The sequence below is a fragment of the Gigantopelta aegis genome, chromosome 10 (genome assembly GCF_016097555.1).
Source record: "Gigantopelta aegis isolate Gae_Host chromosome 10, Gae_host_genome, whole genome shotgun sequence".
Classification (NCBI taxonomy): domain Eukaryota; kingdom Metazoa; phylum Mollusca; class Gastropoda; order Neomphalida; family Peltospiridae; genus Gigantopelta; species Gigantopelta aegis.
Window position 1 is genome coordinate 40141853 of NC_054708.1, and position 25896 is coordinate 40167748.

The window sequence follows — 25896 nt, forward strand, 5'->3', positions numbered from 1 at the left end:
ATTAAATGTGTTATTACTAATTGTAACAAGGTTTACTTTTTATTTGCCATGTTTCTGGCGTTTTGTCGTATCGGATACTGAAGTCGGTGCGTTGATTATATACTGTTTCTCACGTATATATAATCATTATTAGTTAAAACTTTCAAAGTTTACAGATTTAATTTTAAATATTCAGTGAGGAAATTATAATTTATTGATGCTATGTCTACTGATGTAATATTAGCACCAACATATACGTCCCTCCGCCCCTGGCAGCGAAAGATACAAAAGTCTCGGATCATGTTGCAATGAATTTATTTTCATACTTATATCCAATTAAGGTTCAAGCACGTTGTCCTGGGCACACCCCTCAGCTATCTGGGCTGTCTATTCAGGACAGTGGGTTGTTGTTAGCTGGTTAATGGTTAGTAAGAGAAGAGGGTGTAGTGGCCTAACACCTACCCATTGAGCCCTTAAGAACTCGCTCTGGGTTGGAGCCGGTACTGGGCTGCGAACCCTGTACCTACCAGCCTGTAGTCCAATGGCTTAACCACTTAATTAGCTATTCTTTAAATGAGATGTTTAGTCCTGTTTAATGCTTACTCAACTTTGGAAGGAAATTGAGTGTAAACTGAATCAGTCAGAATCTCTACTGGTATTTTAATGTAGTATGTCATATATGTTTGTCCTCCCAGTTCAAAAGCACATAAATGACATTGTATGTTGAGAAATTATTGTATAATCGCAGTGATTAGTATGATGTCATCACTAATGTGGTATACCGTGGTATTTTAAAAAAAACCCCACGGTATATCATGGTACGTTTTTTTTTGTGGTACCCAACCCTAACAGCTGGCCACAAATGCCCTAAGTAAACATGACTTTTTTTAATAGATTTTTTGCCTAATTTTAATTAACATCAACTAATCTAAATATCATTAAAATTTGAAAAACACACGTAAATAATACTTACCGATTCAAATATGAACTTTATTTTATAGATTTATCAAACATTTAAGTGAATATATGTGAGTAAAAATTATAAACCTGTACCCACTCAACGTGGTTTTTGGCAAAAATTAATCCAGTAGTCTAAAGGTTAAAGCATGCAAAAGATATTTTATCTCTTCATGTAGAGTGAGTACACAAACAAAAGAAGGCGCCAGACAGTTCAACTGGTTGTATGCCAAGTATGAGAATGTAATTTAGATTTAGCAACAAGTTTTGTTTTAGTTTCAAGCCTTCAGTGAGTATTAGAAGATTACTCAACTAGTACAGGCACGGTCAGATCTGATCTGCAAATTTTAAATGTGTTAAATATATTTTTAGTGTCAAACATTACTTGTCATTAGGATCCGTGAAGATAAAAAAAATTCTGGGTTACGGTTTATCAGTCTTATAAATTATCCTTCATATGACAAAATAGTAACATAGTACCAGTAAGACAAAATATCAAACTCAAAATCCTACCTTACAAAATGGTTGTGAATTTTTTTTATTACCACATTCATAATACCTTACATATAAAAGATAAATACAAGACTGAATATTTTTTCATTTTCAATATTACAAATTTTCCGTTTGGATCAGATCTCAACTTACTCTTGCCTTCCTTGGTGGTCTTCACCTTGACCTTGTAACAGTCGAGACAAACGACAAATCCACACTTGTGACACACCCAGTGCATGTTGAAGAGTGTTGTGTCACAGACGTCACACATCTCTCTTACACCAGTGACTGCTCTCTTCCAAGCTATTTTAGCTGTAATGTATCAACATAACATTTTTAATACTACAAAATTTTACATATAAAATTAGTTACCCGATGTCCACACAGTAAACAGCTACTGAATTTACAGAAAATGCAAACAAAGGAACAATACAAAAGAAAAAATGTGACATGAAGCACTACATTCATAGACAGATGCAAAATGAATTGAAAACTTTCAGTAAATTATTGTGTTAATGAAATATTACAAATATTAAACCCTGTAGTAAAAGACTTTTTGTTCCACTGTTTAGAAACCACTTGTTATTTTTTGACTGTTAAGTGATATTATTTGATTTAGTGAGATCATATATATATTTTGTTATCCCAATAAAGTGCTGATTATTAAAAAAGCAGTGTAATATTTGTATTAATGACAAAATGTATTGAATTACCTTCTTCACCAGCCCAATTCTTGGCTTCCTTTTCTTGCTGAACTAGCTCGCAGAATTTGTCTCCTACTCGCATAATGATAAACTTTGCAGTCTCAATGTCCAACGCTGGGGCTTGTACTGTAACAACAAAGTTTAAATTAATTCAAATACCCATGGTCATAATTAATATATAGTGCACATTCATAGGTTGAAATGTCATCAACAGTAACAGGGTCAGTGAATAAAATTATAAAGCTCAAAATTAATTGGGTATACACAAGAGCAAATATACCTATGTTGATGCACTGTAATGATTGTATAAAAATATCAAAGTAATCTTCCACTTAGATAAAAAAAAAAATCATCACCACACCTAATATTTTGGTAATGTTGGCTAATCTGAATATCACGGCTTTAATAAGATTGTTTCTTTTGGCTTTGAAACATTTAAGATTTAAATAAAACAACCATTGCCTTATTAGATAACTGAATCAGTAACACAGACACAGCTTGACAATGGTCAGGTAAACCCACATGAATAATTAATGATCAAAACACCCTGGGAATGTGGTATTAGCAGCCGAATTTCAGTGGCTTTTATGGTACTCAAATTCAAGTTAAAATATTTTTACCTGGAGTCTTTGGCAGCCATGGCTCAATGTCATCCAATTCTGCATCGGATAGCTCAGAGAACCCAGCAATGGACACAACACCCTTTGCGCTGTACCTTAATCTATAAAACAAGATAAAACGTTCATTGCTCAACACATCTAAATCTGGAGATCTAAGTGAGATTTAAGTGACAATTATCGACTAAGGTTTGCTATTTGGAAACACAGTATTAGAAAATTGCAGTTTTCACAAATAAAACAAGTGTTTTAAAAAAAATCATATTATTATTCAGAGGTTTGAGGGTCGTCTAATATTTTGTTAATCAAACTGATTACATTACTAGATTCATCAATCAGCCTTGTTAAAGCCAGAAGATTGTTGTACAGTGTCATGCAGTTTTCTTCTCCACTATGACATTTCATCTAAACTTGTGTCTAAAATGTTACATTTAGTGCAAACGATTTTATAAAACTTAATCAGAAGACTTCACAATTGCAGAAATGTCGGGAGAGATCTGCAGTCACTGATGCTTGGAGCATTTTTGACAGTGGATAATTGATCATTTGCCTCATACATAATTTTGAAACTTGAAGCTGGTAAATCATGTCTGGAATAAGAGGTTTGGAAAATCAAACAAGGAAGAACCATTTGATAAACAGACATGCCCTCTGGACAACCCTCAACACTGACCCACATTACACATGACACTGCATGAACGGTAATTTGGCACAGTCTGCATGCAGTACATAGCCTATTGTGCTGCAACATAAGATTTATTACAGGCATCTTACCAATTAGCAAAAATAAAACTGCAATCAAAAGTAAGTTACAGTTAGTTCCAACAATTATTTAATGCTGACTTGAAAACCTGCAATTATTATCTCACTATTGTTGTAACAAATGTTTGCATAAATTTGAACTCACATACCTTCGGAATGCATAAAATCTACAGAATATATTTGGCAATTTCTTGCTGCGCTGTGTCGGTGTCATTTTACATTCACGACACTTCATCAGCTTTGGAGTTATTTCTGTACATGATGCATCCTGAATGAATGGCTGGCAGGTTTTTTTCAGGGTAGCAACCGTCATTTTCACCAAAGGTTTGTTAAATGATGAAGCACCTAAAAGAGAGCAAAAATATAAACAAATGAGTACCTCAATGATGTATGTGATAGTTTCTGTAATTTGTTATATGCATCGATTTCATTCATACTACCACATCTTTACAATGTTATGGCGAATGGGTATGTAGACTAATTGTTTACAGTTACTGGATTAAATATTAAAGATATAGCAGGTATACAAAACTGAGCAAAATGAAAAATTGCCTTTAAAAATATATTGCACCATCATTGACTGAAGATAAGCACGTAACAACAATATGATGTCTTCGATAACGACCATAAATAAAGATTTACCATTCTTATTTTCAGCTGAAGGTTCTTTTGCTGTATCCTTGTTTCTCCTAGATTTTTTCTTGTCTTTTTGTGATGTGAGCATTGCCTGAGAAGTTTTATCACTGGCTGGAGATTCAGGTTGTGATGCTGGCAGCGATGGCTTTTTGTTATTGGACGGCTGAGGACTGTTATCACTGGATTGCTGCTTTGTGTTATTTTTAGGTTTTTCTTCTTTTTTAATTGGGTTCTCTTCCTGCAAAACAGAATAATACATTCAAAATAATTTTAATATTTATCCAATATCTTACCCATAATATCAATGTCATAAACCCATTTGATATTTTGGTTTATTACCCATATGGGCTCAAATATATGGGTTAATATTTTTTCGATCTCTGCACAATATGCATGTTCCTTCTACAGCCGCTAATTGGCTGGCTTAAAAATCACAATGTTTGGTCGATTGCTTACCACGTCCGGAACTTCACTTTCATTCGTGAGTCAGATTACACATACGTTATAACATCTACAAATATGTACAGAATTTGTTTGACTCATTTGTTTCCTAAAGTTGAAATGGTATATTTTCAAAGGCAGCGGTTTTAGTAGCATACAAGCATTATTATTTTATAATGCAATCACAGTCAAATTATTTTGTACTGTAAACATTTGGCTTTAAAAAGAATGCTCTTATGCCATGATGTCATTTACATTATGTCACCCACCTTGTCTAGTTGAGACTTGGTTGATATTTTCATATTAGAAAACACTTGTGACCCATTTTTCCGTAACAACCTACTTAGGTGTAGCTTCACCAATGCATGGATAATATTAAAAATTAATTTAATAACTGACAAGTATACATTACATATTTGAACTTCAATTTATGAATAAGTCTCATGAAAGTGGAACATTCTATACTGTTGAATATCTAACACAGTATCCATGCAATATCATATTACAACAAATAGGACACAGACTACTGATCAAAATTACAATACACATAGTTACAGAAACAAATTTAACATGATGTATGTAGCAGATGTTGAAATCAGACTGGTCAAATATTTTAGTTTACCACCACCTATTAAAAAAAGAAGCAACTTGGTAACACATTACATACTAGAGATATGAGTAAAATGAGAAGAGTGTTCTAAATATTTAGATAAGAAATCAATACATTTGTAACACTGAGCTTTATAATTAAACCAATATTTAATCTGTTGTTTTCAAATAAGCATAGACTACCTTCAATTTGACCACTTCCTTTACGTCTTTGGTCACTTCTTTAGATGATTCAATCTTGTTTTTCTTGGTTACAGCTTTCTTACGATTAACACTGGTTGATTCTTCTATTTTACACTTTTTGGCAGTTGTATGGTTAGGACGTTTGCTCTTCACTCTTTTTTTACTTTGTAATGAGTTTTCCGTGACCTAGATAGAAAAAACAATACAATAATAATAGGGCAAGAATGTATAAAGAAGACCAATTTATGAGTAACAAATGTAGGTAACACAATTAAACTGGTCAAAGCAAAGTTGGAGTAATCTAATGTGCCTCAAGGTTGGCCACTACCAGTATGCTGGACCTACCTAAAATGAAAAAGTGCAAGTGACTTCTCTTTTTCCACGAGAAAGGGAGAAGTTTTATTAAAATAGGCATCAGTACATGTTTCACAAAGGTTCTGAATTATCCACTCTACTGAGTTTCCGAATTATCCACTCAAGTTTGAATGGTAATATTTCGTTATTAAATCCTATAGCACCTCAATTAAGCCTCTACTGACTGGTTCCGAATTATCAACTCGGGTTTGAATGGTAATGTTTCATTATTAAATCCTATAGCACCTCAATTAATGTTTCATTATGCCTCTATTATGCCTCTACTGACTGGTTCCGAATTATCAACTCGGGTTTGAATGGTAATGTTTCATTATTAAATCCTATAGCACCTCAATTATGCCTCTACTGACTGGTTCCGAATTATCAACTCGGGTTTGAATGGTAATGTTTCATTATTAAATCCTATAGCACCTCAATTATGCCTCTACTGACTGGTTCCGAATTATCAACTCGGGTTTGAATGGTAATGTTTCATTATTAAATCCTATAGCACCTCAATTAAGTTTCTACTGACTGAGCTAGATCTGTATACATGTAGGTAATAAAATGTTGGAGGGGGTTGGTGGTGGGTGGGGGGACGTGGTTTGGGATTGTGTCTTTACTTGTGTGCTCAAAACTGAAAAACTGAGATTGAGAGCAATAACTGTCCAAATTTATAGGGGTACATAAATGACTCCATTACTAGCATATTTATAAAAAGTGTAGAGGGGTTAAAGGCCATGAACCCTAAAAATTTGTTTAAACTAGATGTCCAATTTTTAGCATTATACAACTAAAACTTAATCATGACAAATGCAATGTTTTTAAAACACGTTTTTTTACAATGTAAACACGTATATACGCTGAATATAGAGTAAACACAACAGTCATGTACAAAATTGTTTGGATAAAATAAAATAATTATTTATAAATTATTAATTAACAACTGTACAATCACAACTATCATGACTATTAATAACAAACAAGAACTTGGTGAATGTCTCACCCACCATAAACTTATTCAGTGTTGCTGATCAGTGTTCGAGATTAAATTTCTTGGCCAGTATCCCAAATGGATACTAACATTTCAAAATCTGGTATCCCACCTGAGAATTTAGTATTATATGGCATCCCAGTGGGATACTGGGTTCTTGAAGTCTGGTATCCAAAATTAAATTCTGGTATCCCCGGGATATCGGGATACCGTTAATCTCGAACACTGCTGATAGTTTTATCCACAGATATTCATCTCAATGTACATTAAAAAAAACCCCACACACATCCCAACTATATAGATGCAAGTGATATGACTAATCACTAATTAAATACTCTACATAGAATTACTATGAAACTTAATGTTAGTCGTAACCTAAATAATTGATTAGGGATGGGATGGTTCGGGTTTTTTTTTTACGGTTTTCTGTTTACTGTTTTCGGTATATGGTCCATGGTTCAATTTGCACAATGGCACAATACTTTTCACAAGTAGTACAAGATATATGTCAAGACATTTCTGTAATGTTTATAATTATTTTGATAATGTCAAATCTTCCATGAGAAGGGGATGTTTTCTGTTTGTTTTTTGGGGGGTGGGGTGGTGTTTAAAGTATGGATTACTTGATATAAGCACAAATATATAATATACAGACCTACTGTTGATTATTTAACTCAACACAAGTTACAGAAAAATGTATCACTGATTAAAAAAAGAAAAAAGATAAGCAAGAACAAGTACATGCACATAATATATAATAGTGAATTATTTAACTAGTTATTATTTTATTTTTATTTTTTGCTCATACTAAAAGTGAAAAAAAAAATCTGCAAAGATTTATTTTACAAAAAACAGAAGAGCAAAGTATTTTGCATAGATTGTAGTTCTGGAACAGTGGACAATTTTGTCCCCCCCCCAAAAAAAACTTACTGAAATTAGCAATGTTGAATTGTTTTAAATTAATATGACAGAAATTGGGCGCCATTTTATAATTCTTGAAGTTAACATGGGAAATGGTGCAACAAACCACGGTTTTCGGTAACATCGAATAATCGTCCCATCCCTAACTCTGATTGCAGTTGGTTGCATTTTGGATTGCAAAAAATACTGTGACCTATTGCCAGTCTAAAATGGTTTGATGTTTTAAAAGGCATCAGTACATGTTTTGGTAAATATGCTTATACACATTTAATATGATAGTTTTAATACGATAGGAATTTAAAATGTAGTAAACAAAGAATAAATAATGAATAGGCACGTATCTTGTTCCGTAGAGCTCACCTCTAGGCAGCACCCTTAGATTCATATAGTACTGGAATTAACTTTGATAGACTATGGTCAATTTACTTTTTTGTTTAAATTCTGTAAAAACATGAATTCTGAGAGTACTGCAAAAGCAATACATGCTTCCTACCAGGCCCAACACATTTTGTATCTCCTAAGTTCTATAACTCAGTGGTAAAGTGCTCGCCTGATGCATCATTGATTTAGGATTGATCCCCACTGGACTTTCTTCTTCCAGCTAGTCTGTGGGATGACCAGTGCATATAAAAGATCTCTTGCTATGGAAAAATGTACGGGTATTCTCTCTAAGACTATATGTAAAAATTACCAAATGTTTGACATCAACAGGTGAATATTAATAAATCAATGTGCTCCAATGGTGTTGGACCAGTAAGGGACCTGTAGCCCCCTACAGCTGGACCAGTAGGGGACCTGTAGCCCCCTACAGCTGGACCAGTAGGGGACCTGTAGCCCCCTACAGCTGGACCAGTAGGGGACCTGTAGCCCCCTACAGCTGGACCAGTAGGGGACCTGTAGCCCCCTACAGCTGGACCAGTAGAGGACTAATAATATGAGAATTTAGAGTTCAATGGTTTTCACGTTACAGTGAAACCCCTCAAAACCCCTCTCAGTAAACCGGAATTCCCTCAAAAACAGATGTTTTACACGGTCCCTAATTTGCGTATCTTTTAACACCTGGGCTTCTAGAATTTTCATAAAATCCACTAGCCATGGGATCAGTGATTTAAAAAAATTTCTAGCCACAATTAAAAATTCACTAGCCCTACTTTACTTTCAAGTTAATACAATTTTACTAAATAATAGTAATAATCAGATATGTCACCTAAATAGGAAGATAGAGCTTAAAAACACTAACATTGGGGGATTGCGTGATGGCAGGATATTCATATTTACAAAATAGACTTAACTGTAACATTTGAAAAATGTTTTTCACTAGCTGTCGAGCATGACAATTGTAGTTGTTTACTAGTCTAATATTGAATGTCACTAGCCATGGGAGTGAGGCTACCATAATCTAGAAGCCCTGTAACACTAAAATTTACCCCTTTAAACCGGAAACCCCTCTAAACTGCACTGGACGAAATTATCCGGTCCCATTGTGTTCCTTTAATGCAAATTTTACTTAAAACCCCACGGACGGTCACACCAATGTCAATCATTACTGAATTACTTATACTTTGAATACCCACTCAGCCGATAACATGATTGCATATGCTGAGCTAATTACCTGTGTGCATGCTCCAGTGTCACTGTTTTGTTGTGGAAAAATACCAATTAAGGGATTAATTAACAGCTCTGATGTTTAAATAACTGGAGTAAAACACATGTACTGCCTTAATTCTAAGCTCGATTGTTATAAAGTTACATTAACTTACGGATTTGGTTACAGTCCTTTTCATAGCCTACATGTACGTCTCACGATTACAGCAAAATAAATTATAAATTCAAAATGTTTCCATAATAAATCATTAAAGGTTTCGTTTTTTTCTTTTTTGATTGTTTTTTTTTGCAGTTTTATTAGTTACTATATCAGTAGAGAACACCAAACAACAAACGGTTTACATTTTGAAATATTGATAAAAGCCAATTTGACAATAAATTTGACTGTTTTACAAACAACAAAAATTACAAAATATCCTTAGTTCCATTACCCCAACCCCACCAAAGGAATTATTGGGAATAACAGCAATAAATACTATCGGTGTTCTTTTTAGGTGCTCTAAAATATCATATTAAAAAAAAAAAAACCCAACAAACATGAAAATAATACTTCATATTATGATTATTTTATACATTTATAAACTTTTTAGGGGTAACGGGGTTCTTACACTTGAAAAAAACACAAAACTCAACGACATTTCTAGGACATTTAAAAAAAAATTCAAGACATAAAATGTTCAATGAATGTTTTTATAACAAATTGTCTAAATTTAGACAACAAAAGTAAAGATGTGAAAAAAATAAACCACCAAATGTTTGGCCAAAATTTCCAGGACACAATGTAATTTAATGCCTTTTCCAGGACATTCTAGGCCTGGATTTTAAAATCACAAAATTCAAGGACATTCCAGGATTTCCAGGACGCGTAAGAACCCTGGGTAAAAGGTATAAACTTATGCACTCTCTAAATAGTTTTTGCAAAAAATTAATCCACTAGTCTAAATTTAAATTTTATGAAGTATAGTCCATCCCATCCTCCTACAAAAATGTGGGTTTTTTTGTAAATAATAAGTTAGGTTTGACGTAAGAACAAAAGTCAGACTCAAAGGATTTTTGAAATAATAAAAAAATACAATAGTGGCAAAGTTGGTGTTAAAATTTAAAGTGTAAGAATCTGTGTGTGTCTTTATTTTAAAAGTTTAATTTAGTGGGTAAAAAATCATACAAAGATACAAACATTTACTCACAGTATTATAAGTTAATAAATGTTCAAAGTTAAACCTTGAAATGCTTCATTGTATTTGCTTACAAGAAGTTACAACAGTGTATGCCACCAACTATAGGAATGTAACAAGACTAAATTAATAGGTTTGACACACCCAGAAAACTATTTTTAGTAACTGGTCAACAACAATGGAGTCCACATGACTAATTACTATGAATAAACTGTAATCTATTTAATACCAAAACACTTCACAGGCACAGCAATAATAACCTTATAACCTTGCTCACCTGGGTTGAAATAACCTACATAAAATACAACTTAAAACACAAATATTGATTTAACAATTAACTAATATATAGTGCAGATAATAGAAATGCAACTTAAAACAAGATCTATATTTGAATTACATAGATCAAGGTTAACAACTCACCAACAAAAGTCCTATCCACAAAACCACAATGGAAAGTGTTTTGAAAGTTTCACACTTTTACTGTATGAAGAGTTATATAAATTGTGTCCCTTGAATAATTGATGACCTCCCTTGACAAATTGCATGCAATTGACTGAAATTAATATAAAACTCCCACTAAATTTTGTTGACACAGGATATAGATATTTATCCATGCAGCCTAAATGCCTTGTGGAATGCAGAACATCTTTATAAAATAATTAGATATTCAATGGGGGTGGGGGAGGCAATGCATTATCTTCAGAGTTGAAGGAAGGAAATGTTTTATTTAACACACTCAACACATTTTATTTAAGGTTACATGGCATCAGACATATGGTTAAGGACCACACAGATATAAAGAGGAAACCCACTGTTGCCACTTCATAGGCTACTCTTTTCGATTAGCAGCAAGGGATCTTTTATATGCACCATGCCACAGACAGGATAGTACATACCACGTCATTTGGTACACCTGTTGTGGAGCACTGGCTGGAACGAGAAATAGCCCAATGGACCCACCAATGGGAATCGATCCTAGATCGATCATGCATTAGGTGACCACTGTACCATTGAGCTACGTCCTGCCTCTTGAGTTGAAAGAAGGCAATGACAAACACACTTATAGTCAGACCTTGTCTTTTAAGGTGCGCAGGTGCGATCGTGCTCGTACAGCGCACATAATTTAAATCTGGTGAGTGTGAAAAATAACACGTTACACTTAACAAACAGCGCATGTAAAATAATTGTGTATATTGATTGCCACTATTTACCTTATTGCCACTATTTACCTCATTGCCACTATTTACCTTATGAAAGACCTGTTTCATAATACCAGAAAAAAAAGTGACTTGAACGGTAGCGTCCATGCAAGCTTTTAGTATATGACTGGTACTTATCTTTGCTATACAAATTGAAAAATACTGGTTTAATAGACATCTTCGAAGACATACCAATCTGATCAAAACTCCTTTGCCTATTTAATTTATTATTAATTAGAAACAGTCCACTTTTTTTTAATGTAATAGATCACAATATCTGATAAGGCTAACTCGTTTATACTGCTCATATAGTTATGGAAAAAGGAATTAAATAGTGGCTTTTGTAGCCTACACAAATGAACTCGTTACCGAAATCAGCGAAGTCGGTAAAATTGTCTCGATTACTTCATAACTATTAGCCTACAAAGGTTTTGTGAGGTCCCGAAAATGGCAAGTAAAGGCTACTTTCTTTAAAAAAGAAATGAAATTTAGACGAAGCCAATTCAAAAGAAGACTGAATAATAAAAAGAAGAAAAGAAATGATAAAAGGTATGTAGGAATAGGCCTAGGTCTCGTTTACAAAAAAGAGAGTATTTTTGTTTGTTATTTTTCCTTTTTTTTATCTTTAAAAAAAAATCAAATAAAACTTCATTCAAATATTTGTATTTCAACCAGAGGTTAATGAATGTACATATGTTATTTATGTATGTATATATGTACAACATAAAATAACAGTAATCAATGATCACAGCCGACTATTTAATTTTTGTTTATTTCCATACATTTATTAGAACGTCACAGACCATGTGACTGGAACATGATTTGATGCGCAGTACTCTGTGGCATACTGACCAATCAGAGCTATCGGGGTCAGATAATTTTTACTCTTGGAACTCTAGCTGCACGCAGATGCTGGTCTACTTGACAACTTGGTTCGCATTTATGATGGTGTATAAACTTATGTTAGTTTTTAGATTATCGTTATTATACATTTAGTATAAAATCCTTTGTCATGAGAGGAGGGGGAGAGAGAGAGACAGACAAAAATGTACATTATTTTGTCCTGCTCTATATAAATGAAGAAAAAAATCTGGCTTGTGCCCACCCCACCCACCCCCACCCCCACTCCCACTCCCACTCCAGATGTCGTTCCTATGGGCCTATACATGTACATGGCAAAAACCAGAAACAGAGATATATATATATATATATATCTTTCCCACAGGACTATAAAGACCTGACCATACATGTGACATCCACTTCAAATTAAAAAGTGTAATTGTAGAAGTTAAAGAGCCTTATTAGTCTGAAACATTGTACACTGGCAGCAAACTTCGGACAGTCCCTATAGCACACCTTAATTTATTAATCGCTGGCTATTGGATACAGTCAACCATTTGATAATTTTGACATAGTCTTAAAGAGAAAACCCGCTCCATTTTCCATTAGTAACAAAGGATCTTTTATATGGATCATCCCACTATAAAATATCCCATTATAAATATGCTCCTCTCCCCCACTCCATTCTTGATTGATTGGAAATACTGATACCGTGGAGCCTGATCATGTCGGGGACCTAATATTTATCCCATTTAGACAGGATCTGCTGTTTAGAGGGTCACATATTGGAATTTACACAATTCGGGAAACATAAAACCTGGCTGTACTTGAATTGGCATTTTTATTTAAAATGTTGCTACAGGTATTAAAAATATGTGATGAAAATTTCCCATTAGAGAATGAGAAAAGTCAGAAAAATACCCCCAGCACATTTGAACGATGGCTGTTAAGTGTAACACCTGGTCTACAAATTAATAAGAGAAACCTCTTGGTGTCATATGTATAGGTTACTCTCACTGATTGATTTCCGAGTGTCTCATAAACATAAGAGTGCTGAATAAGCATAGCCATTGGAAAATTAGTTAAATCTAAATCTAATAAATATATTCCAAAAACTGTTATTAAAACTGTATATACTGTCAATTAAAAATGTAGCAGATTTCCTCTGAAGACTATGATTAAGTAATCATTGTGTGCTAGTGGTATCATTCAACAACACTAATAACTTGCATGTTCTATATCAAAGGCAGAAAAATGAGCATTCATACTGAAGTCAAATCATCCACCTCAGGCTCAGCCATAGACTACAATGTATTCCTGCAATTCCCAAGAACCTTACAGGCATATGCATATGAAATCACATTTTATTTCATAGTTTTGCGGTTTATATTTTTGATCCTCTGTATTAAATGTTATTTTTTATTTAATGCCAAATTACTTGTTTTAGAGAACCTACAAACATGTATATATGTATAATGTACAAGTTTTAATATGTAATTACCATCAACAATTAATGCAAAAATTACATTACAATTATGTAATTAATATACATTGATCATCCACCTAATGCTACACTGTATATTTAATACAGCACACCAAATCAAAATGATATATTAAAATTGTTTGTGCAGTGTGTACAGTGTAGTGCGATGTGTCTTTTGTTTCACATTTATATTGTGAAATACCTTGCTTCAGTATTTCAGTTAATGTGTAACAGATATTGTATGAAGTGCACCTCCAGACTGGTGGGGTGTAGCTCAGTAGTAAAGTGCTTGCCTATGGTGCAATGGGTTATAGGATTGACTGAACTTCATGGAACCAATGCCCCATGACTGGTACATTAAAGGCCACAATATCTACTCTTCTGTTTAGGGTATATAACAAAATCACTTGCAGACTTTTTTCAATGAATTGCTTAGGTGGAAGCAGGTATTTTCTCTCTCTCTCTAGACAATAACAAAAAACAACCACAATATGGTAAGACATCAAATGGATGTAGTGCAATGGTGCCAGTAAACAAACTTTTATTTGCTTTCATTGAGGTTTATAAGGTGTGCAAATTCCACTTTTAGGTTTACCTAATCCTACCCCTGTTCTATAACTGATATACCCCAACTCTCAAGTGCCTAATATAAATATGTCATTGTCTGCACTTACTCAGTAACAAATGCTTAAATTGACAGAAATAATCAACTGTGATCAACACAAAAACTGAAAGTGAGCAATCTATTTTAAAATACAGTTCTTAAACAAGTATACAAATTATACAAGTGAATTCACACAAAATAACATTTTTCAATGGCCATGAAAGCATCTGCTACACTAAGATTGTCAATTTCATCAAACTGTAAGAACTGCCACATTACAATACTTGTGGAAGGTTTAAGTCAATGATGCAACTGATATAGTTCTCATTGGAGCATAATTTTACTGACAAGTTCCTTGTAATGAAAAATAATAAAGAGTCTTTAGAAATGTGGTCCTGTTTTTGCACTGTGGTCAGCAGTGTGATTTTTAAAATAAATTTACATGCAGAAAGGACAAATTATATCTGCAGTAAAAATTGCTATGTAAACTAATACAACAAAATTAAATTATAAAACAAATACAAAAGAATCTATTACATAAACATTTGGTTAAATAAATTTATTTACTACATATATAATGTATTAACATATGCAAATTATAAACACTAAAGCTTCTAACTGTATCTAGTTTACACACAAGTTCAAAGCATTCATTAATCAAGAAAAATGGCATAAACATGAAGATGTTGAGATGAATCTCTAAGGTGTAAACTGAAAGCCATTTTGATTACAGATCCCCATTGTATCCATCAAGTCTGAACTAAGCGATACTATCACAAGCATAAAATATTTTGTACCATTAGTGTTATTCTGGCCACAAGACCTAATGGTTAAATAAATGAAAATATAATTACCCGTGATTCTGTTTCCGAGGCAGAAGAGGTAGATTCATCATCCACATGACTGAGATCAGTTAGATTGCCATTAGGTAAGCTACTTGCAGGAGATGCACAACCTTCACTTGCAGAATCCACAGATCCTTTGAGAGAAGTTTTTACATTACTGACAGGATTTGAATCCTCAGAACATGAAACGTTTTTTAATTCCTTGTCCTCATCAGAATGCCGCTGAAGCCATGCCTTTTTGAGCTTGGGATGGTTTCCCGAACGCTGCAGAGGACTATTATCCGACTTGGAGGAAGGTGGAGGGCTTGGTGCACTCAACGTATCACTGTCCGTGTCCACCTGGCCGTTCGCTACCCGATTTATTGTATCCATTATTGAAGCCATGTTATTGCTACTCACTGTGCTACAGTTGGTCATCACAGAGGACGAAGTGTCTTCATTCACTGTATTTGGGGGTTGAGGCAATGTCAGTGATGAAAGGGGTGGGCTTGGAATTAGTGGAGTCACAAGATGTTGTTCTTGCGGTGAAGACACCTCTACCTTTTCCACCGTTTCTGGTGGATTTTTATTAGCACTGTTCGCAGGTGAACTTGCATCATTTTGAATTACAGTATTACGACTACTTTCTGCTGCTGCCTTTTTGTCATCCTGAAAGAATGCAATTTGTACAGTATTTTCCACAAATGACCGAAAACTATCCATAAAACCTGAACCGGCCTTCCGAGAAATAGGGGAAGTGTTTAGTAATGCTGTAACTGTTGAAGTGGTAGGTCCATTAGAAGTGGTAATTGGTGCACTGTTCTTGGTGTAGTTATTGCTGCTGGTTGTTGTGTATGGAGAAGGGTTCGTTAAAATCTGAGGCGTGGTCACAGGAATATGCAATATTGAACCAGTTGTTGTAGGTGGGGTTTCATTCTGAGGTTTCTGTCGTTTTCTTCCTTTGGAATCAGTGTTCGGTTTCCTTTTCTGCCCTGCTTCCATAAGAGCGGAATGAACATTCATTCCAGAGGAGGTATCCTGTCCAGACAAATTAGCTCCAGGTAATGTACTGTTCTGAACGTTTGCGGCACCTGTTCTGGACATCTGAACAGTAGCAGGTTTGGCCATACTCTGTGCAGAGCTATGGCTATATATCGGATTTGGCACAAGACCCTGTTGAATCAGACTGTAACTGTATGAAAGTGATGAGGGTGGAAGGGACACAGGAGGTTGTGCAATAGCTGGGTAAGCAGTTGAAGTATGACCTGATGCACTGCTAGAGGGTAATGGGGAAGACCCTGTTGTGGCCTTGAGTCTTGTATTCGATTTGCAGTAGTCGACTGGTTGTGCCAAAGATACAGACTGTGCCTGCTGACTAGTTGTCATGTGTGGACTTTGAGATCGACTTGCAGAATTACTCTCCATTGTTCTAAATGCTGTGGGATGCGACTGATGAAGGGGTCTTCCCGGAGGAGAGTTGCATAGTGTGTGTGACAGTAAATGATGAGGAATACCAGAAGCGGGACTTGTTGTACGATCTAACCTCTGTTCGGGAGTGTGAGCAGGCCGAGGCTGTGGTCTAGGAGATGAGGAGATTGAAACTGGATTCCCATATTGTGCATTTACTGTATTCTCCGTTTTGACACTAGTTTTGTTTTCAACTATCACTGAACTAGGTGTCTTTTCTTTCTTAATATTTGTATGAGCCAGTGGAATCTCTTTGTTTCGAGATAACAGATGGGCAGATCCTGTGTGAGCAGGAGTGGGGACTAACCCTTTAACTTCAGTCTTTTCCTCTTTGATATGTTTTGATGGGACTAATCCTCGCTGCTGCAACTGTTCTGTAGTTATTACAGATGAGTGAGGTGATGGGTAGCCATAGAGATTAAATATTGTCTGTTTGTCAGGCTGTGAGGGATAGCCGACACCTGGATAGGAGTAAGGATAATAATCAGACTTGTTCATATCTGAAAGCGTCACTTTTGGTGCCTCCACCTTAGTATCCTTTTGTGAATGCTCCATAGCCTTCTGGTGAGCCTCGTGTATCAAACGTTGCTGCTTGTATGATTCCTGTTGCTGCAAATATCGTTTTTCTTCTGTATGTCTTGACATTTCATGTTGTAATTCTCTTTCCCTTTCCATATCCTAAAATAATAGTCAATCAAAATTAGTGATGAAAAAGCAAAATCCAGAAAAAAAAGATCTATATTTTTGAAAACTAAAATTTATACTAATTTTATGATTTATTAATGTTAAGTCCTCATGTGTATATCAAGTACAAAATAACAGAGAATCCAATTATTTTCATATTAATTTTTAATGATGTGCATACATTTCAAGCATTAAATATAGGGCATAACAGTGCTGTAATCAACAAGTTATTGTATTACACCGAAAAATATTGTTAAAATTCTTGTAATTTTATAAAGTATAGCAATTTATTTTCATTTGGGAAAACCGTTCGGAACAATATTAAATAAGGTATCAATATGTTTTGATGTTTGGTGGGGACAGTAAAGTTTTTAAAATGATATGAATATATTGGATTATTAAATCTTATTAACACTTATCACCTCCTAGTATCAATGTAATAATTGATTTTTATTTAGTGAAGAGTTAACAGGATTTTTAACGTAACACACAAAGTTAACTAGAAAGTGTTCATGTTAACAATAAATGAACACAAAGAGCCGAATTTACGAAAAAGGTGATCATTGCACATTTTGTTTTGAGATCAGATTAATTTTAAAAACAAATAAAATAAAACATATGGATATGGATACATGGCCGTCAGAAATCATAAACATGATTAAGGAATAAATACCTTTCATAAATTCGGCCCCAATTTTTTTGTTATATATATAAAAAAGCTGTACAATAACATACTCTTTTAGCCTTTTCTTCCTCTTTAGACAGTTGCAATGATTGTGAATTTTGAACACACTGTCCTTCTGATTTGGTAATAAGTCCCTTTCCAGTTCCACGAGTTATTGAGGGAGTAGGCCACACACCAGTTACTATTGCCTGCAGAACAAAATGTTTTAAGGTTAATTGTCTATTACTTTAAAGACTATCTTGCAGTCAAGTCAAATTAACTAAAATAGAGACATTATGTTGTTTCTTAGTGTTAACCCACGATCCATTTCAATTTGTCAAAACCCGTATTAATATTTAAGATGTTTGTTTTAAAGTCTGGTACATACTCGTTGACTAGCCAAGCGCAGTGATTCGGTGAAGTGTTGGTCTACAGCAGCCAGACTGTCTGTTGAAGATTCATGGAGAATCCGCTCCCTCTCATGGCGGGACTGTTCACGCTCCCTCTCAAGTCTATCCTGCAATTCACGCTCAGCCCTCTCTCGCTCCCGTTCTTGTCTTTCTTTCTCTACTCTTTCACGTTCTACCTTCTCTCTATCCTGGCGTTCACGATCAGCTTTTTCTCTTTCTGCCTTTTCTCTTTCCATCCTGTAAATATATATAAAAGCAATATGAGTGGCTGGCCAAAATAAAAAAAACCCAAAACATTTGGTGTGCCCCAAAACAGATGTAGCTAATAAATAAAAAAAATTGTCAGAAACTAAATATAGTAAAGCTTTATACTAAATATCAATAACCCCATCAATACGGTCTGTGGCAATATTTTTAGTAATCCAATAGTAATATTCAGCCATGCAAGCAATGTTGGTTAAATATATCCAACTTCATTTGTGTTTTTTTTTTTTCTCTCTCTCTCTTTTTTTGGGGGGGGTGGGGGTGGGGGTGGGTGGGGTGTGTGTGTGTGTTCTTTTGTTTAAAGACACCACTAGAGCATATTGATTTATTAATCATCGGTTATTGGATGTCAAACATTTAGTTATTTTGACATATAGTCTTAGAGAGGAAACCTGCTTCATTTTTTCACTAGTTCCAAGGGATTTACTCATTTACCACAGACAGGATAGCACATACTAATTTACTATGATCTTTGATATACCATAGTGCATTGGCAAGAATGAAAAATAGCCTAACGGGCCCACAGACAGGGATCACTCCAAGATCAACATCGAGTGACTGCTTTACCACTGGGCTATATGGATGTAGTAAGGGGACAGGGAAAAACAAACATTCAGGTACGAATGTACTTGTTTACCACAAGATGTTATATTTTTAACACATTATTCAATCCCAAACCAAATGTACCGACTCTTAATACATGTACTGATCACGAATCATGTAGTGTCATCAATCATCACTCAAAGGTTCTGAAATGGCACATATGACTGAATATAACTATTAGTCATTGTCAGGTAGCTTTCTAGATATAAAACATGATGCAATCATTAAATAGATAGTAAAATAAATTATTTGGTAAAATTTGGTAAAACGAACACACAGACAAAAGAAAGAAAAAAAGAAAGAAAAGAAAAATACTAGTGTCATGTCATGTCATGCTAATAGTTACAAACTGTAGTGCTTTTTATTTGATATTTGATGTGGTTTCTTTTTCTCATCAGACATAATCATTATACAGTAATATTTATACATACGTGCATGTACATGTATAATAAATTTCATTATTATTTTCTTGTAATTTGACATTGTTAATATATTTTAAATAACAGTATAGAACATATCATGTTCTTAAAATGTTTTTGTTTTTTTAGTAGAGTTCAAAATATTAGCCACAAAAATCACAATTCCCATTTCAACTGGTGTAATTTGAAATTCCAGTTTGTGCAACAAACATTATTTTCAAGGTTTTAAGGAGCTAAATTAGTGTAATCCACCTTCCAACAAATGATCTTCCTTTGTGAAACATGTTTGTTTGGAGGCACTTGTTACCTAGGTAATACATTCTTTACCCTCAATATTGATCAATAAAAGTCTTACAGCTGAGTGCCACAGCCAGTTCAAATGATATGCATTTTGAAAGAACCACAATTTGATACCAGCTCCATGTGAAATAACTTGGCAACCATCCAATGCCTTTATCCCTGAGCACTTTGACAGCACAATAGATTTCTTTATCAGCACTGCCTATCTGGATCTCAGATAGAATCTCATCAGGTGGAAGCACTGAACACGAAAATTACCTATGAGTGCTTTCAGTCTTTGTAATGAATGCAATATCAGATTTCTGGCCAAGCCAGCTCAAAGAGAAATATGAACTGTATTCATACAGTAACAATACTGCACTGTTTGTTCAAGTACAGCTTCCAACCTTCAGGTATTATTAGCAACCCATATTCAGGTACTTACACATACAAGTATAATTATCTCTAATTATATTCCACAAGTTATTATTTGTATGAACACAAAGTGTTACGTATACATGTATTTATGTTTAGACCTTAAATCTATAGATATAAGCAACAATTTGATTCCTATAAAATAAATATACCCATACATTTTGCCCGCATATACATTTTCAATTGATTAGAAATATCACTAATTAAGATTTTGAAAACAAAATGTTTCCTAGACTAGAGCCCAAGGCACCAGGGTGAAATAATTTTTAGCTGAGAAAACTTAATAGAAAGTAAGTTGGTTTTAAATTGTGTGCTTTTTGAAGGAATTTTTTTTATTAAATGTGTTATACCCAAACATTTTTAATTTGACCATTGACAATACATGTATAATAGTAGTAAGTACAGACGTATAAATACAAATTCTATAGAATGCTGTGCAGTTGTTTTACAAACAGAAAACAGACATTTGTTTCTAATTTACTTCAAACCCTTCGTCCAGAGACAAAATGCATGTGATGTTTAAAATGAAGATATAATGGTCTCCTGTTTCATTGTTGACACATAGGTATCTGACCTTTACAGAATGTTGATTGACGTCATTTATTCCTATTTTCGATACAGAATGTCAAGAGACTTGTCAATCTGATTTAATGGACACTTCCTGTGCATTCATCACAGCCAAGCCACTCCGAACCATCAATAGTTACCATGGAAAATCAATACTTAATAAATATGCCCTCTAAACATAGCCATATGCATACAAATCAATGTTGTCGTCATGGTGCTTCTGCCAGCCAGAAATTGATTGTTCAGATGGTTTACCTTTCAGTAGCCCTTGGTTTATTTTTAGGTTTGATCTCATTCATTTACTAACAAGATATTTTAAATGATTTTAGCCATGTGCACATATTCCAGCTGTTGAGCCATTGGACATATTCCAGCTGTTGAGAAAATACAGCTCATGTACAAGGTTATTTTTTTCGGAAGTATTAGTGTAGATAATGAATGGATTCAAACATTCCATAACTGTAATTTAAGGACTATACAGATTAACTAGAATGGAAAGTTTGTTTTTTGTTTAACGATGCAACTAGAGCACATTGATTTATTAATCATTGGCTGTCAAATCAAACAGTTGGTAATTTTTACATATAGTGTTAGAGAAAACCTGCTACAATTAATAGCAAGGGATCTTTTATGTGCACCATCCTACACACAGGATAGCACATACCACAGCCTTTGATATAGCAGTTGTGGTGCACTGGCTAGAACAAGAAATGGCCTAATGGGCCTACCAATGGGAATGATTCCAAACCGACTGTGCATCAAGCGAGCACTTTACCACTAGGCTACATCCCACCTAGATAGCATGGAATTATGTACATATAAATATTAACAAATATGTATGAGTTTACTATAGACACAAAGACTAAACTTCTGGATCAGCAAAATATAGCAGTTTTGTTTAGTGAGGCAAATCACAAAGTATGCTGGATTCATGCACCTGTATTAACTAGAGACACGTACAATGATGCACATTATGATGCACCACATTAAAATTAGCTTCTTGAATTGATGTTCCACCACATTAAAATTAGCCTCTTGAATTGATGTTCCAATAATTGATTATAATAAAACAAACTGATCGGTTTGACACTACCGATCTGATGATCGATTATAAAAAATCACAGACGATTGTGTGCGGCAAAGTTAATTGTAATTATTCAGGTTTAGAGGATCAAATTGATGTAAATATGTTGGGGTTTGGGTTTGTTTTTATGTGTGCATAAAGAAAAATGATATTAAATAGTTATTAAAGGCAAAATCAGCCATTTATAGGGTGAACATGACAACAGGTACATATAATTTTGTTTATATAATTCTAACCAATTTTGTTATTAAAGTTGATAATAACCGATGACTGATGATGAAATTCCAACCGATTCCCAACACTTTAATATGCACAAATGTAGAAACGAATATTAAAGTGTTTATTTCATCTTAAACAATACAGGATCAGTCAACTACACTTTTCCAGCTGAAACAATGAGTTGGTTAGACTTGTATCAAAATTAGTACGAGTCATCCAAAAATGAGTCACATCATGCATGCATTAAATTAAAATTAAAAAAAATAATAATTGTATATCATCCTGTCTTACTGACATGTATCCTGTTTGTTTAGTATGAATGTATATAAAGAGTTTTTACATGTATTTAATTTTCTATTAGTAGCCAAAACAATTTACTACTGCTAGAGTTTTTAAACACATGTTGTCCAATAACCTTGCCCTGATGATGATGAACCTGTTTTTAAACAAAACAAGAGTGATAATTAACAGCAATGCCATTGCTTCTTATAATGTATTAAATGAAAAAATATGGCCTGGGCTTGTACAGTACATGTTTCTTCTTCACACTAAAGGTTTTGCTTGTTGGTAAATCACAAATCATATTGAATTTAATGACAATAAATAATGTTTAAATTAAACTTGATCTAGCATTGTACCTTCAAATTTCATTTTGTTTTCGAGTTGGGTTTTTTTTAAAGGTTTTTTTAATACCAATTTTGAAGATTACCAAAATGTGCATGTATTTAGCACCTTGTATAATGTAAGCTTAAATTATAAACAATAAATGTCTTCAAAAGATTCTAAATTACTGGTAACAGTATTTCATTAACAAAAAAACACAAAACAAAACAAACATTTATTGGGGGAGTAGGGGTTCGCAAAAATAAAATTTTCATTAAATAGTGAAAAGTATTTTACAATAATCCCCTCTAGTTTAAACTAAAAACACCTAATGGAATACTGATTTCAAATCAATGTCCAATAGCACGTGTACCAATGTTTCACAGTGCCAGCAGACACACAGATGTTTATCTATACATAGAATGTCAAAGAGAAGTCAAGGTTCTCAACACACATTTCACAAAACACATCAAATATTGGTATTTGTGAAACAACCGTAAACACAGAAGTAGCTTAAACTTACGGCATTTGTTACACAATAAACAAAATAAAAATATCAGCTGCCTATTGTTGTAATAACCCATCAAGGTCAACTTGCATGTGTGTGTGTGTGGGGGGGGGGGGGGGGGGGAGAGAGAGAGAGAAAAAAAGAAAAAGAAACCTACAGTGGTTATGACTAATTTTTGTAAATCAAATTATTAATTATATATTTTTTAAAAACCCCGACAGATATGTAATTGTGTAATTTGCATATTGTTTTTGCATGTTATACTAGTGAAATATTTATACTTTACAAGTAAATCATACCAATACTTAATAGTACAAAATAATAAAATAACTAATTATTATTATTAAAAAAAAAGAGAGTTATAATGCAAATCAGCGTTTTTATAGGATAAAATGTTGCATTACTATAGTTTTAAAAGATGAATTTATTATTTTTAACATTTCCAACTATTAATGTATATTATTTGCAATTATTTCCCTAAGTTCAAAAATAGTTTCTTCTGTTGGTTTTCACTCATTATAAATATTTTGTAAACATGCAGCTAACTTACACAACATCTGCACCTCATAACGAAACACAAGCTGACCTACTAATAAATCAACATGGCCGCTCAACAGCAACACATTCCACACAGGCACGAGACAGACAGCACACAACTCTGGTATTTGAGCCAACACTGAACAGTAAACAAACCATGGCAACTATTGCTTCAGTCCCTTACTTACCAACATTAAAGATTCCAAATAACAATAAATATGAAGAACAATGCGAAAACACCAGCACTGGTAGACAGCCAACAGTGTTGCCTACAACTGCCTGACCTCTTTCTCGAGGTGGGCCTATTCATTGAATATTAATGTGGTCTCTGTGCGGGTACCTATATCCTTGCTATCAACTCTCAGACAGCACAACCGTCAGTTAATCAATACAGCGGCTGGCTGCAGAAAAATGCTGGTGTAAACAACATAAGACTTAAGTCCATCGCTAGTTTTTCAACAAAACATTTGTCAAGCCACTGCACTGTTGCACTAGATTTGGTTTTCTTTAAAAACATGTCTGGGTCAAGGATATTCAAACAAAAGCCACAGCGGTACTGGGCAATAGCTGTGTTGGGCGTCTAGATAATTGGCAGGTCTTTGCAAAACACTACCAATGAGTTTAACCAAATTAAATAGGCAGTATAACAAATGCAACTGGTACAATGTAATATGACATCATCAGAGAAAATTTATATTTGTTATATAATGTGATTTAACTGGTGTGCAATAAAGTTCATTGTGTCAGTCACATAGCCCAGGAGCATATTGGGAATAATTGCATGATGTTTCACAGTCCAACACACCTACATCTGTGTAACCCTATGTCCTTCATTGGGAAGCTACTGACATAATCCTACATAATACGGTCTACCTCTAATATGACTGATCAACACGAAACTGCTTTCAGAGTTTAATAAGGCCCAATTATGCAGTTATAATGCCTACTGGAGCAGAACTGGTGTGCTTACTTATGTGAATGAAAGGAGACAATCCTATTTGGTTGCACTATGGGGGCAAAAGATTATGTACTTTATAATCCGTAGTCATGCCATCAAAGTAAAGTTAATGAATATTTGGCCAGAGTACAAGTCTTTAAGCATATGTACTCTGTCAGGGGGAATACAAACTGATCTCCCACCCCCACCCCCCCTGTCTCTGTCTCTCTTTAAGCATATCTACTCTGTCAGGGGGAATACAAACTGATCCCCCCCTCCCCTCTCTGTCTCTCTGTGTTTGTGAGCATGTCTGTCTGTCTGTCTCTCTAATGTGTTTGTGTTTGTGTGTGTGTGTATATATACTCTTCAAAAAAAAAGTAGGGGAACTCCAATAAGAATTTACAATTGCCAAAATTGTAAGGTATATTAACTGTGGGGAATGGTTATATGACAATAGTGAATTAATTGGGCAAACATTACAACCGGTAGTTCAGTATTACAGTAGGTTTTATGACCACTAAAGATTTTGAAGGACGATTGGGGTCAGAAGTGAAATTTGAAAGTTAACGTTTTTTTTATCAGTAAATCGCAAATTCAAACAATAAAAATGACTAAAAACAAAACAATAACAACTGTATGTTCAACAGAATAAAGAAGATTGACAGAAATAATGTTCCACAGTGATTAATGGACCTTCCTGGAAATTGTCAAAATTGAGAATGATACCCCACAAATATGTACGGGCAACTGTGTGATGCATGTGCAAACTATGGAATGTGTTTCGGTGTGTTGATGCACAGACCTGAACGTTCTTTACTAGGATGTCTGTGGTCAAAA

The 25896-nt window shown here is 34.2% G+C and overlaps 1 protein-coding gene across 3 annotated transcripts in view; it reads right to left on the reverse strand.

The window, feature by feature from the left end:
* The window catches only part of LOC121382781 (lysine-specific demethylase 3B-like), a 152578-nt gene that overhangs the window by 10458 nt on the left and 116224 nt on the right, over positions 1–25896 (reverse strand). For 2 of the 3 annotated variants that reach the window (XM_041512379.1, XM_041512381.1), the window contains 9 exons: positions 18583–18841; positions 18266–18403; positions 15410–17524; positions 5381–5566; positions 4154–4385; positions 3661–3856; positions 2753–2853; positions 2142–2258; positions 1582–1740 (listed from right to left, as the gene is read on the reverse strand). In XM_041512379.1, coding sequence (XP_041368313.1) covers positions 1582–1740; positions 2142–2258; positions 2753–2853; positions 3661–3856; positions 4154–4385; positions 5381–5566; positions 15410–17524; positions 18266–18403; positions 18583–18841 — 3503 coding nt within the window. The remainder of the gene's footprint in view (positions 1–1581; positions 1741–2141; positions 2259–2752; positions 2854–3660; positions 3857–4153; positions 4386–5380; positions 5567–15409; positions 17525–18265; positions 18404–18582; positions 18842–25896) is intronic. The other variant, XM_041512380.1, reaches the window with a different exon arrangement.